Below are 14,312 nucleotides of genomic sequence, written 5' to 3' on the forward strand. Positions count from 1 at the left end.
GCTCAGGATAGGCCAGCCCACTCGAACGGGCCAATCGAGGAAAGGCAAAGGGGAGGTACTCGCGGGAGGGGCGGGTCCTGTTGACGCGCCGCGCGCGAAGCCTCGGGAGTATAGAGGAAAGGGTCTTGCGGAGAAGCGCGACGCTGTAGGTACTCGTGCGAACGCCAAGGCTGGCTGGTCGGGCTTTCGATGGCGGCGGGCTAAAGCTGTCCAAATCGGTGGCTGCCTCTTATGCGCACGCTAAAGCAATATGCAAAGCCAACAGCGTTTCAGGAAGGCAGGTGCATCATATGCCTTCAGAGTAGACCATTGCTTATTAATTACTCACCACAAATTTCAATGTAGGGGTGGGTGGGAGTTAGAAATTTGCATTTGCACAACTGCACTCCACCCTGCGAGTGCATTTGGACTGGTCCGCCATGATTGATTCGAGGCTTCATGACTCAAGGAATGCATGTGAGTAGAGTTCCTTGGAGCACTTCTGCTTCTCCATTCGAACAAGCCAGGATTCAGCTATTAGCTATAGGTTTCCATTGCATTGCACACCTAGATACTACGGTTAACGTCTGGCAAGCAAGTGGGGATATGAAATCATTGTATAGAGTCTTGTGGCACTTTAAAAATTAACAAAATCTATTATGGCATGGGCTTTTGTGGGCTACTACAGTCTAAAGTGGAATTGTAATCAGTAGGCTGTCTTTCTCCAGGGTTTGTCCTTTTCAGTGCAGACCCACTGTAATTAATCAACATGGCTAGCTTAAGTCCATTCATTTCAATAGATCTACTCTTGAGTAGGACTTGGCAATACAACTCAGCGGGTTCAGAGGGAAATGAAATTCAGAAAACCACAGATAGTGATCATTACATAGTTAATGGCTTACTTAGAGGTCCTCCTGATGTTGACAAACCAAGTAACACCTATGAAGTGCTGAAACTCCTTTGTCTATGTTCAGTCCACAAGTCCATTGAGCCTCCTGATTCAGTAGCTTCACTTTGCAGCCTCCTTTAGGAATTCCTTTGTTCCAGAATCGCCACTTTAAGACCACTTACAGAGTGTCCTGGGAGAATGAAATGTCTCCCACGCTGTTTTTTTGGATATTATATATTTTTATTTATTAAATTTATACCCCATCCTGCTTCCCAAAAGAAGCCCAGGACAGCAAACAGTTCTGTAATTACACTTACACATACACATACATGAAATAAAAGCGTATTTTAAACACCTGAAAGCTATTTAAAACTTCTAAAAGCTATTAAAAACATATTAAAACATCTAAATACAACACAATAAAACATCTAATACAAATTTAGGAACAGATGCGTCCAACTCATCAACTCATCTGTCTGGGTCTGCCAAAAGAAAAGTTTTCAGCAGGTGTCTAGAGGAATACCGTAATGATGCCTGCCTAATATCAAGGGGCAGGGAGTTCCAATGTACAGGAGCTGCTTCAATAGACTCCTTAAAAACTTGCCAAATTCTGTTATTTTCCCTGTTTCTTTTTATTGTTGTCTTCATAACAATCATGTAAGGAATACAATACGATACAATAATCTTTATTGTCATTGTCCCATACAAAACAATGAAATTGAAAAAATCTACATCAGACATTCAAAAACTAACAAGCCTGCTATCGCAACCTGGTTAACCCCCTAAAAACTCTGATACCCCATAATTAAATACAATATACTCCCATAGAGACTACCTTAAGGCTTACACTGTATTTAAAACCAAAATCGCATTTGGATAGAAACTGTTTCTCAGGCGGCTAGTCCTAGTCTTTATAACCCTGTACCTTCTTCCAGAAGGCAGAAGCTGAAAGAGATCATTTCCAGGGTGGGCACTATCCTGCACTATCTCTGTAGTTTTCTTATGACACCTGGAAGCATAGATTTGAACCAAGGTGGGAAGAGTGCACCCAATAAAAAGGAAGCATTAAATAGGTCGGGTACAATAACAGCAACCCAGGCTCCTCCCTGCCAGTAAAGTTCACCTGAACTTGCATATTCTTGACGTAGGGAGGAAGGGCCACAAAGCTTGAACTTCCAACTCTCTGCCATGCCAAGCTGGCCCTTGTGCCAAGAAATTAGAAGCGAGCCAACTCTTCCCTGCTGGGTCAGCAATGTATTTCAGCGACTGAAGTCCCAGAGTAGGAGATTCCAAAGCAACGCAGTTGCCAGCTTAGCTCACTGCCTCCTTCAGCGTTCTAGCATACACCTTTGGTAAAAGCCTACAAGTCTCACACACCTTTTTTAAAAAAAGTATTGCAAACCCTCTGCTAAACAGGAAGATACAGTTCTGAATCAGAGCAGAGTTGCTGCAGCAGCAAAAGGAGCCTGTGAGTCAGAGATCTGATAGAGGAACCGGCTAACTCTTCCCAGAGCTGCGACTACAGGCGTGGAACTTCAGCCAGGGATCGCTGGCAGCGGAAGATGGGTCTTTTGGGAGTCCTGTTGTTCTTGATGCACTGCAGAGCTGCAACCGCTGCCTCAGGTAACTTACCCTTTTGGCTGCACAAGTTGGTAGTTTGAGAGGAAACAACTCAGCCGTGGGCGGTTAAGGGAAGAAGGCAGGTTGGTTGTTTCACAGTTAGGCTGGACAGCCATGGCACTAACTCCTGGCTGCACAGAGCCAACCTATGAGGTTTTGCTGCTTGAGGACAAAGATAAGGTTGCGCCTCTCACACCCATGTTTTATGTAGGGATGGGGGGGGGTGGAATTTAGTTTTGTTTGTATTTTAATAAGAAATTGCCCAATTCCCACTACCTCAAACCCACAAGTGAACTGAGACACAATTATCTTTTGAAATTCACATGCACCTGAATTTTACAATGCAGTTCTTCAACCCGATTGTGTATACTGCATAAAAATGCATCTGTTAGGAGAATGTGTGTATTCAAATGCATACATTAAAAGCTTACAAAAATGTATTAATTTGGGGGAAATTGCTTGCAGAAATCTGTATATGAATCAAAGCTGTGTAGATTAAGAGAAAATTGCATTAAAATGCAGATGATTTATTGTGGTCAAAGTTGATGGGAACTGGATCCCTAACAGCATCAGAAGGGTGACAGGTCCCCCACACCTGGTGTAGCAGCTAGTGTTGTTTTTTTTTAATTGCTGTGTTGTTTGATTAAGGGATTGGTTTATTGCGTATTTTAATTATGGATGTTTATGTTTTAATGCATGTGTAATGGGGCTTTAAAAAACATTTAGAAGCCTATCATGGCAAGATATATGAATTGATAAATAATAATAGTTTGCCCTCTGACAGGGAGCTCAGCTTGTACTTTGGTCTTCTTTTAGCAGATCTTATTGCAGAGGAAGGAGCTACAACTGTGCGCCTTGCACAACACAAAAGCTCCTCCCCCTCCCCAGAATGGCTGGTGGGGAGGGGAAGGATCTAGTGGGCTGGATGAAATCTGGCTGTGGGCTCTATATGGCCCAGGAGTGCATACTCCTGCTCTGGATTTCACTAAGCACTTCCTAAAGCAAAAGCAGAACCATTTCATAAGACTATCAATGGCTGGATCTACATTGATTAAAAAACGCTATATGAGCTCTCAATGCAAAATCCTATTGGCAATGGATAGCTGCTCTACAGTGCCATCTGGTGCCACATGTTTATAACACGGTTATAACGATATAATTGACGAGTGTAGCTGAGTCCAATGGCTAGCTACTAATCCTGATGACAATATTCTGCCTCCACTATTGGAGGCAGTAGGCTCCTGAATACTAGTTTCTGGAAACCATGGTGCAAGGGTTCGGCTGTTGCTCTCAGGTCCCACAGGTACTTGGTTGCCCCGTGATAACAAGATGCTGGACTAGATGGGCCCCTGGCGTGATCTTGCAGGGCTCTTAGGTTCCTTTTTAAATTTTTCCTTTTGTCCTTAGCAGGTTATTTTTGGCACATCACAGACCTTCATCTGGACCCACAGTACAAAGTGAGCCCAGACCCCTTGAAGGTGTGCCCGTCCGCTGGCGTCCAACCGGTGGCCAATCCAGGGGCTTGGGGAAATTACTTGTGTGATGCTCCATGGATTCTTGTCAATTCTTCTGTTTATGCTATGAAGCAGGTCCTCCCGAACCCAGACTTCATTCTCTGGACTGGGTAAGGAAGTGCTTGTGCATTGTTGTTTTTTGCCGTAAACAAAACAAATACAGTGGTACCTCGGGTTACATACGCGTCAGGTTACATACGCTTCAGGTTACAGACTCCGCTAACCCAGAAATAGTACCTCGGGTTAAGAACTTTGCTTCAGGATGAGAACAGAAATCGTGCAACAGCAGCAGGAGGCCCCATTAGCTAAAGTGGTGCTTCAGATTCAGAACAGTTTCAGGTTAAGAACGGACCTCCGGAACAAATTAAGTACTCAACCCGAGGTACAACTGTATGACTTTCTTCTTTGCCATTTCATTGCTCACTCAAGTTTGGCCAACCTTTGTATCAGCCAGGTGTGGAGATCCTTTGCCCTTCCAGATGTTGCTGAATTGCAACTCCCACCACTTTAACTCTCCCACTTTAAACAGGCATGGCTTCCACACACAAAAATCCTGGGAACTGTAGGTCGTTAAGGGTGCTGAGAATTGTTAGGAGGCCCATATTCCTCTCACAGAGCTACAATGGTCAGAGTTCCCTGTGAAGAGAGATTGATTGTTAAACCGCTCTGGGAATTGTAGCTCTGTGAGGGAACTAGGGGTCTCCCAACAACTTTGTCCACCCTTAACAAACTACAGGTCCCAGAATTCTTTGGAAGAATCCATGACTGTTTAAAGTAGTGTCATTGTGCTTTAAATGCATGGTGTGAATGTGGCCTACTAGTTATGATGACTACATATTACCTACAGGTAATACCAGTTGCTGGGGCCTATGATGGAAGGGGGCTATTGCCCTCATCACCTGCTTATGGGTTTCCTGTAGGCATCTGTTTGGCAACAGAATATACAAAATAAAATTAAAAAATAATAATAATAATGTTGGACCAGATGGGCCTTTTGGTTCCTCTTATGTTCTTAATTTGTTAACTCCTCTACATCTATCCAGGGACTTGACTTTTCCCAGTATCTCTGTCCTCGAACCAAATAGCCTTTGTGCTGTTTTCCAGAGACGACACTCCTCATGTAGCTGATGAGAAACTGGGTGAAGATACTGTGCTGGAGATAATTGAAAACCTAACCAACCTGATCAGACATGTATTTCCAGGTAGGGTGTGCCAGAACAATTGGGCAGTAAGAAGGCTGTGCCAAAAAAATAACAACCCAGAAACAGAAGCAATGGGTTTTGAATTGCAGGAAGGAAGAGTTAAGGCTGGCGAATGTCTTCAGTCTCCTACGTGTTTCAACAACGGAGCCAAACTGTGGAATGTAGTTCCTTGAAGAGTGTCAAGAACAGGCAGGGCTGAACCCATAAGTGTAGGTAGGGTTGTGTATATTTTGTATTAGTAAAATTAATAAATTCAACACCAAATGATTCTATGATCCAGGTAGTTATTTTACGGCGGGGGGGGGGGGCGCATTTTTTCTGTAAAGGTAAAGGGACCCCTGACCATTAGGTCCAGTCTTGACCGACTCTGGGGTTGCGGCACTCATCTCGCTTTATTGGCTGAGGGAGCTGGTGTACAGCTTCCGGGTCATGTGGCCAGCATGACTAAGCTGCTTCTGGCGAACCAGAGCAGCGCACAGAAACGCCGTTTGCCTTCCCACTGGAGTGGTACCTATTTATCTACTTGCACTTTGACGTGCTTTCAAACTGCTGGATTGGCAGGAGCTGGGACCGAGTAACGGGAGCTCACCCCGTCGCGGGGGTTCGAACCGCCGACCTTCTGATCGGCAAGTCCTAGGCTCTGTGGTTTAACCCACAGCGCCACCTGCGTCCCACCTGCGTTTTTTCTGTAGTGGCCTGCAATTCCCTTGTAGGTAAGCTGTTGCAGGTTGGCAGAGCCAAAAGTGAGTCAAGCCACCCTCTTCTTTCTCTTTCTGACACTTCCTTCCCCTCCCACTTTTCATCTTATCACTTGCACCAGAGTAAGTCAAGGATCACCTGCAGCCCCAGGGCTCCTCCTTGCCCACCCCTGTTTTACATAATGATATTTAGATCCTAGCTTGTTCCCATTAATTTCTTCCCACATCGGAGTGACAAGCAGGATTTACGTAAGCCTTTCTTGCTCTACACTTTCCTCACTCCCTGTAGCATAGCTGTAGCTCAGTTGAATCATCATGCTAAACTATGGTTTGTGCTAACCATTGTTATGAACCCATGTTGTGGTCTGGGCCTGCAGACTCAGAGCTGCTTGCCTGCTTTCTTCTTCCATCTGCTCAGCGCCCTGCTTCAGAAGTTCATAAATGCAGTCCTGTGTCCATGGTGCTCTTAATGGCCCTTAACCATTAATTCAGGCAGATCTGCAAACCACGATTGGCCCAAACTGTGATTTGTAAGCCAGCTTCAAACCATGGCTTGATATGCTGGTTTGGCAGCCCTCACACAAGCTGCCATTTGCCAGCTGAATCAAAGTAGATATAGTGTTTGCCTCTCTTGCATTCTGCCTGACATTATGATTTTAGGACAATGTTGTAATGTTAATTGTTGCAAGCGACAACAAAGCAGGTTCCAGATAGTGCCAGCTTTGAGCTGTTTGTTCTGCAGTCACCTCCAGCCTGTTTGGATGCACAAACTCTTCTCTTCCTCTGCCTCTAAACCCACTGCACTGTTGTTTTCTTGTATTCCTTCCAGAAACTCAGGTCTATCCTGCAATGGGCAACCATGACTTCCACCCCAAAAATCAATTTCCAGCTAAGGAGAACAGGATCTACGATGTAACTGCAGACCTGTGGCGCTCCTGGCTCAGCAACAGCTCTCTGCAAACATTCAGAGCAGGTGCGTGCTAGATCCAGTTGAGGAACTGATGAGGGTCATGGGAGGCTGAAGAGGGATCCAGTAGGCTGAAATGAAATGCAGGTGAGAAGAAAACTAAAAGATCACAAGCAGGGGGATGTCAGAAGCTGCTTTGTATCAGGCCAGATTATTGCCTGTCTAGCTCAGTATGGTCTACTCCAGGGCTTCCTTGGGTCTCCAGCTGTTTTGGGATTGCTGTTCCCACTATCCCTGACCACTGTTCCTGCTAGCAAGATAAGAGCTATCCAAAACAGCTGGTGACCCAAGTTTGGGAAACTCTGGTCTACTCTGATTGCAAATGGATTGGCATGATATTTATCTTCACCTGCTACCTGATCCTTTTAACTGAAGATGTCAGAGAAGTGTTGTAGCTCCATGGTAGAGCAGACCTGCTTTGCACACAGGAGGCCCCCAAATTCAATTTCTAGCGTCTCCAGGTAGGCCTCATGGGAAAAACTCCAGCTCTGAAATCCCAGATTGCCATTGCCAGTCTCTATAGAAATACTGAGCCAGATGCGCCAATAGACTGATTTCAAATAAAGCAGCCTATGATTGAACCCGGCACCTTCTGCATGCAAAAGCCCGTGCTCTGGCATTGAGCTATCACAGTTTTAATTCCATCATTTTTTTGTCCTGGAGGGAACAGGCCTGTTCTGGGTTGGACTTCAACTCCCTTCATCCTTGAGCATTGACCATGTTTACTGGGGTTAATTGGACATGGAGTCCAACAGCATCCGGAGCACCACAGGTTCTCTATCCCTGAAAATCTAGAGCAATGTTTCCTAAACTTGGGTCTCCAGCTGCTTTTGGACTACAACTCCCATCATCCCTAGCTAGGTCAGGGATGATGGGAATTGTAGTCCAAAAACAATTGGAGGCCCAAGTTTGGGAAACACTGATCTAGAGGGTAGCTTATCTTCAGTTCCGTATAGCTTCCATCTCTTTGTTTTGTGATTGATCCAGTTGGTTAGTATCTATTTGACAGATCAGTAAGGCAAGGTGTTAAAATTTCTGTTCACTTGTCATAGACATGTGCTAATCTGTCCATTCTTCAAAAGATAGTTTGCTGGCTTTTCAGCAAAAAGAAAAAAAAGCATTAACTAAGAGGGTTCAAATCTTTTTTAAGGAAAGCCAATGCTGATTAAAGTGATCTGGTACTGCTTTAAATGTATAGTGCAAATCAGATGGCACAGGGAACACAACAAAACTAGATGGAACTGTGTTACTGGTTGTTTTGCAGGTGCTTTCTACAGTCAGATGCTATCTGGTCTTGGCCCGGCAAGGCGGATGATTGTCCTCAACACAAACTTGTACTATGACAGCAATAATCAAACCAGCAGCCTGGAAGATCCAGGAGGCCAGTTCCTTTGGCTGGAAGACATGTTGACCAAGGCAGCAGAAGCAGGAGAAAAGGTTCCTTAAACCCGCGTTCTTGTTTATGGATTAATAAGCTTACCCGGTTGAAAGCTGCATGACTGCTGAAGGCCTTACTACAGATTGGTCACAAAAACAGCATTGGAGTTTGGGGGGAGGGGCAAGGTTGCATGATATCAATTATTATGGATTGGGATCAAGGGAAAGTATTAGGAGATGAATATGGTAGCTAGCCCAGCCAATCAGCAGAGCTTCTTGTTCTGAGGCGGCCATTTTTATAACAGAGGACCAAGGTAGGTGTTAGCAGTAGGTCTTGTTTGGAGTGCCGATAGCTCCCCAAGGATGTCAGGTGTATTTTAGATAAACTGCTTTGAGATTTCTACTGTTATTGTTTAGTCATTTAGTCATGTCCAACTCTTCATGACCCCATGGACCAGAGCACGCCAGGCACTCCTGTCTTCCACTGCCTCCCGCAGTTTGGTCAAACTCATGCTGGTAGCTTCGAGAACACTGTCCAACCATCTCGTCCTCTGTCGTCCCCTTCTCCTTGTGCCCTCCATCTTTCCCAACATCAGGGTCTTTTCCAGGGAGTCTTCTCTTCTCATGAGGAGGCCAAAGTATTGGAGCCTCAGCTTCAGGATCTGTCCTTCCAGTGAGCACTCGGGGCTGATTTCCTTCAGAATGGATAGGTTTGATCTTCTTGTAGTCCATGAGACTCTCAAGAGTCTCCTCCAGCACCATAATTCAAAAGCATCAATTCTTTGGCGGTCAGCCTTCTTTATGGTCCAGCTCTCACTTCCATACATCACTACTGGGAAAACCACAGCTTTAACTATACGGACCTTTGTCAGCAAAGTGATGTCTCTGCTTTTTAAGATGCTGTCTAGGTTTGTCATTGCTTTCATAGTAGACATTTCTACTATGTAGTGTGTGTGTATATGTGTGTGTGTGTGTGTGTTTGTATATATTGAAAAATATGTGTTTTTAATTGTAATGTTTATTAACACTGTAGTGAGCAGGCAGCATCTTAAAAGAGACATTCTCACTTCTCTGCTACAGAGGAAGGAAAGCTGCTTCTATAGTTATGCCTGTTACCCTAAAAGCAAAGAAAGCCTGCTTCTTGCATCAGACATATGGCTTTTACCATTATGCAAATGTATGCTCATATAATCAATAAACCCATATGATTAAAATGTCAGCTCTAGTTTTCAGCATTTGAAAAGAAATGTGGGGGATCACTATAATTCCCATTGCACAGATGAGGCACTGAGGCTGGGAGGTTATTTAGTAACCTATGGCTACCTGGTGGGCTAGTGATGTATGGAAGTGAGAGCTGGACCATAAAGAAGGCTGATCGCTGAAGAATTGATGCTTTTGAGTTCTGGTGCTGGAGGAGACTCTTGAGAGTCCCATGGACTCCAAGAAGATCCAACCTCTCCATTCTGAAGGAAATCAGCCCCGAGTGCTCACTGGAAGGACAGATCCTGAAGCTGAGGCTCCAATACTTTGGCCTCCTCATGAGAAGAGAAGACTCCCTGGAAAAGACCCTGATGTTGGGAAAGATGGAGGGCACAAGGAGAAGGGGATGACAGAGGACGAGATGGTTGGACAGTGTTCTCGAAGCTACCAGCATGAGTTTGACCAAACTGCGGGAGGCAGTGGAAGACAGGAGTGCCTGGCGTGCTCTGGTCCATGGGGTCACGAAGAGTCGGACACGACTAAATGACTAAACAACAACAACCTGGTGGGTGTTTGGGCTGTACAGGAATGTATTTCCAAGCAGGTCCTACTGCTCTGTCCACTCGGACCTTAGCATGTTTTCCTCCTCCTCTTTACAGGTCTATATTATTGGGCACGTCCCTCCTGGCTTCTTTGAGAAGAAACGGGGCAAGCCTTGGTTCCGAGAACACTTTAACCAGAGATATACCGAAATAATTCAGAAGCATCATGGAGTGATTGTGGCACAGTTCTTTGGGCATCATCACACTGATAGCTTTAGGATGTTTTACAGTAAGACAGGTACATTCCCCCTGATGCCATAGCTCAGTGGTAGAACATCTGGCTTGCCTGCAGAGAGTCCCAGGTTTAATCCTCAGCGCCTCCATATAGGACTTTGAGAGACTCCCATATGAAACCTTGGTGGGCCACTACCAGTCGGTGTAGGCAATACTGAGCTAGATAGACCAATGGTCTGACTCAGTATACAGCAGCTTCCTATGCCTACAAGTTCAGAAATCCACTGTAGGCTGTCAGGTTGTTTTTAAAACAAAAAATTCCTTCCAGTAGCACCTTAAAGACCAACTAAGTTAGTTCTAGGTATGAGCTTTCGTGTGCATGCACACTGAAGAAGTGTGCATGCACACGAAAGCTCATACCTAGAACTAACTTAGTTGGTCTTTAAGGTGCTACTGGAAGGAATTTTTTGTTTTGACTATGGCAGACCAACACGGCTACCTATCTGTAACAGGTTGTTTTTACACTGCTTTTCAATAGAACCAGGATAGGTTGGCATCAAAGGTCCAGCATGGTTTGGTGAAAATCTGCTGTGCCCCCTTGGATCTGCTCCTTTTTCACCATTTTCTTTTCATTTATTTTATTTGTATACCGCTTAACTGCAAATTAAACCTCAGCGGTTTACAAAAAAATGATAACATATACATCAGAATAATCAGTAACAGCCAAAGTTAGAAGCAAGTTTTTAAAAATTCAAAATATAATTAAAACCAGCAGTTTAAAAGTACAAATGAGAATAATAATTTAATGCCATTCTGTGGACATTGCTATTGTGTTTTAAGCTGGAAGTGAAATAGCGACCCTGCTTCCAGATGTCTGTAAACAAAACAACAACAACAACAACAACAAAAATCTGTAACGAACTGGGCACTCCAGCCCCAAATGCTGGAGAGGGCCAATTTTCTTTGGGACTGAAAAGGGTTAAATACTTCGCCTTGCTGCAGTCTCAAGCATGATTGCCCCACACAGCAGGGAGGGCAGAATGAATATAAGACAGTATTAGTTGGGAATGCAATGGTTAAGGTGATAGAGTTGTGTTGGAAAGAGGAGTTGCAGACCATAAAGAAGGAAATGCCTACAGCACTATCTAGTGGTACCTCGGGTTAAGAACTTAATTCGTTCCGGAGGTCCGTTCTTAACCTGAAACTGTTCTTAACCTAAAGCAACACTTTAGCTAATGGCGCCTCCTGCTGTTCTTATCCTGAAGCAAAGTTCTTAACCCGAGGTACTATTTCTGGGTTAGCGGAGTCTGTAACTTGAAGCTTCTGTAACCCGAGGTACCAAAGTACAGACAATTAACCCCCTGTCTAGGCTGAAACAGCTGTACAAAGGGGTTGTCTACACTTGGAAGAAATGGTTACAGTTCTTCCATTGCGTAATAAAATAAAATGAAGTTGGCGCTCTGAGCAGGAAATGCCTGGGAGGAGGATGCTTTGATCACTATATCCTGCCAGCACCTCATTAAAAGAGTGACCAGAACATGCCTGTTCCACCCCAAATACCCAGTTGTTGGGAAGCAGTCTAATTTAAGTTTAATAATTGCCTTTTCTTCCAGGTTCTCCTACCAGCGTCATGTTTTTAGCTCCAGGAGTAACACCATGGAAGACGACCTTACCAGGCGTGCACAATGGGGCCAACAACCCTGGCATCCGGGTCTTCACATATGACCGTGACACTCTGCTGGTGAAGGTAGGGGGCACCGTCATTTGCTTGCATTTGTCTCTAGTAAAGCAAGCGCTCATGTCAAGGGTGACCTGGAGGGAGAGCATTCTGGCAGAGTTATTAATCCTGCCCAGTAAAGACCAGAGAAGTGGATCAGCCTTCTGCAGAGATTGGCTGGGACTATCTTTTGCCCTGGATTGCATTACATAGTGCCAGCAAAGCAGTAGATGCCATGAAGACAGCAGCAGCTGGCACAGTCCTGCTAATGTGGGCTTTTAATTACCGTATTTTTCGCTCTATAGGACACACTTTTTCCCTTCTAAAAAGTAAGGGAAAATGTGTGTGCGTCTTATGGAGCGAATGCAGGCTGCGCGGCTAAGCCCAAAGCCAGAACAGCGAGACGCAGCGCTGCGCAGCGCTCCGCCTCGCTGTTCTAGCTTGGGGATGGCTGCGCAAAGTCTCCGCAGGGCAGCGGGGTGCCTTCACCCCGCTGCCCTGCGGAGGCTTCAAAGGCTGTCCCCAAAGCCAGAACAGCAAGAGGCTATCCCAGAAGCCAGATCCCTCTTGCTGTTCTGGCTTCTGGGGTTCAGAATTTTTTTCTTCTTGTTTCCTCCCCCCCAAACTTGGATGCGTCTTATCGTCCAGTACGTCCTATAGAGCGAAAAATACGGTACCTTGTTTCTTGCATTAAAATACTTAAGCCATTATTTTTAATTACCTTTTTCTTTTTTCAAAATGCACCTGCATGTTGCAACAGACACCATCTTAGAAAAAGGTCGTTGGCGTGTATATGTTTGTTGAGTGAGACAGAGACAGGGAGATTTTTTTTACTGTATTTTATTGTACAGTGGTACCTCTGGTTAAGAACTTAATTCGTTCTGGAGGTCTGTTCTTAACCTGAAACTGTTCTTAACCTGAGGTACCACTTTAGCTAATGGGGCCTGCCGCTGCAGCGTGATTTCTGTTCTCATCCTGAGGTAAAGTTCTTAACCCGAGGTACTATTTCTGGGTTAGCAGAGTCTGTAACCTGAAGCGTTTGTAACCTGAAGTGTTTGTAACCTGAGGTACCACTGTAAAAACTTTTAAAACAATAATGGCAGCCAGCTTCTTTTTTTCTTTTAGCACAAAGAACATACAAAGCAGCTTAGGATAAATACTGATAACATAAGGGGTTTTTTTTGTTGTGGGGTTTTTTTTTTTTTTTTTTTTTGCAAGGCTAACCATAGCCCCATGTCCAGTAAGCCCTTCCAAAAGTTTCCATGAGTCTGGGGCAGGGAATACCTTTTCTAAAACGATCCCTGCTGATTGTGTACGTTCTTGTGTTTTAAAGAGTTCAGCATTTAGTCGGTCAAAATAAGTTTAACCAAATACCCACCTTTGACCCAATGTCTTCTCTTCCATTTCAGGATATGGTAACTTATTATTTAAACCTCACGCATGCTAACATGGGGGCCCCTAAATGGGAGAAAGAGTACAGCCTAACAGAAGCTTTCCAGATCTCAGATGGTTCCGCCCACTCCATGCAACTGCTGGTGGAGAAGCTTGAGAAAGACCAAAGCTACCTACAGAAATACTACCAGTATAATTCAGTTCAATACGACCTTTCAGACTGTGATGACGCCTGCCAGACCGACCACATCTGTGCCATCAGGGAGGTTGATTTTGCAAAATACCACCAGTGTATTCAAGCCAGAAGTGACACAGCAGTGCCTTCAGTCCCCGAGTTGGGTCTGCTGTTCTTCTGCTGCGTGATGGGGCTTGTTACTCTAGGCCTTTGAGAGCCTTGAATGAACCATGATACGAGCATGGGCACCTGGCTTCTACACAGAAAAAGCACAGGATGCGACCACTGCCACAGGCCTCAGCATCCTAAGGAGATCACCCTTCTTGGGGTTTGGGTTTTATTCGTTTTGGCAAACCTAGGATTGAAAGTATGCATACAAATGGCTGACTATTGTAGCTCACTGTCCTTCCATGGGCTATTGGACCGTCTGAGCACAGGATTATGACAACATCATTCCAGCATCAGGCAAGATCATTTTAGCAGAATAAGAAACAAAGCTTAGCGTGGTCTCCTCTTGCAAGGAGTTCCCAAAGGATTTCTCCAACTGGGGGAATGGGCAGTGAAATGGCAAGTGGAATTCAATGTAAATCAAGTGTAAAATGATGCACAGTGGGGCAAAAATGTCTAATTTCACATGTATGCTTTTGTGCTCTGAAATGGCACTGAATGACCAGGAACGAGTGCTTGGGTCATAGCACATAGCTCGATGAAGACGTCGTTGACCCAATGTGCGGCAGCTGGGGGGGAGTGCATTCCACGCAAGGGGTCATTAGGAAATAAAATTGCCAATATTCTACTGTCGTCAT

The 14,312-nt window shown here is 44.8% G+C and overlaps 1 protein-coding gene and 1 long non-coding RNA gene across 3 annotated transcripts; both read left to right on the plus strand.

Annotated features, from left to right (window-relative positions):
- The first annotated feature begins 132 nt into the window (after window positions 1–132).
- Window positions 133–14,299, plus strand: SMPDL3B (sphingomyelin phosphodiesterase acid like 3B). 2 transcript variants are annotated; one of them, XM_081869232.1, is made up of 9 exons: window positions 133–456; window positions 2,285–2,491; window positions 3,896–4,112; window positions 5,107–5,204; window positions 6,732–6,875; window positions 8,134–8,306; window positions 10,106–10,286; window positions 11,836–11,969; window positions 13,349–14,299. In XM_081869232.1, the coding sequence occupies exons 2-9, from the start codon at window positions 2,431–2,433 to the stop codon at window positions 13,718–13,720; spliced, it is 1,380 nt and encodes a 459-aa protein (XP_081725358.1). In that variant the 5' UTR covers window positions 133–456; window positions 2,285–2,430; the 3' UTR covers window positions 13,721–14,299. The 2 variants fall into 2 exon arrangements, with proteins under 2 accessions (XP_081725358.1, XP_081725359.1); XM_081869233.1 differs by lacking the exon at window positions 133–456 and having other exon boundaries at window positions 2,207–2,491; window positions 3,899–4,112.
- LOC309346281 lies at window positions 10,302–11,111 on the plus strand. Its single transcript, XR_014158562.1, has 2 exons — window positions 10,302–10,520; window positions 10,735–11,111. It is a non-coding gene; the product is annotated as an uncharacterized lncRNA (long non-coding RNA).
- Window positions 14,300–14,312: the final 13 nt, after the last annotated feature.

The sequence above is a fragment of the Podarcis erhardii genome (assembly GCF_964252035.2).
Source record: "Podarcis erhardii genome assembly, chromosome: 7".
Taxonomy (NCBI): Eukaryota; Metazoa; Chordata; class Lepidosauria; order Squamata; family Lacertidae; genus Podarcis; species Podarcis erhardii.

Excerpts from the sequence above, each read along its gene's own strand:
- SMPDL3B (XM_081869232.1), top strand. The coding sequence starts at position 2,431 with ATGGGTCTTTTGGGAGTCCTGTTGTTCTTGATGCACTGCAGAGCTGCA. Across the intron at positions 2,492-3,895 it reads AGCTGCAACCGCTGCCTCAG|CAGGTTATTTTTGGCACATC; the intron begins GTAACTTACCCT and ends TTTTGTCCTTAG. Across the intron at positions 10,287-11,835 it reads GATGTTTTACAGTAAGACAG|GTTCTCCTACCAGCGTCATG; the intron begins GTACATTCCCCC and ends CTTTTCTTCCAG.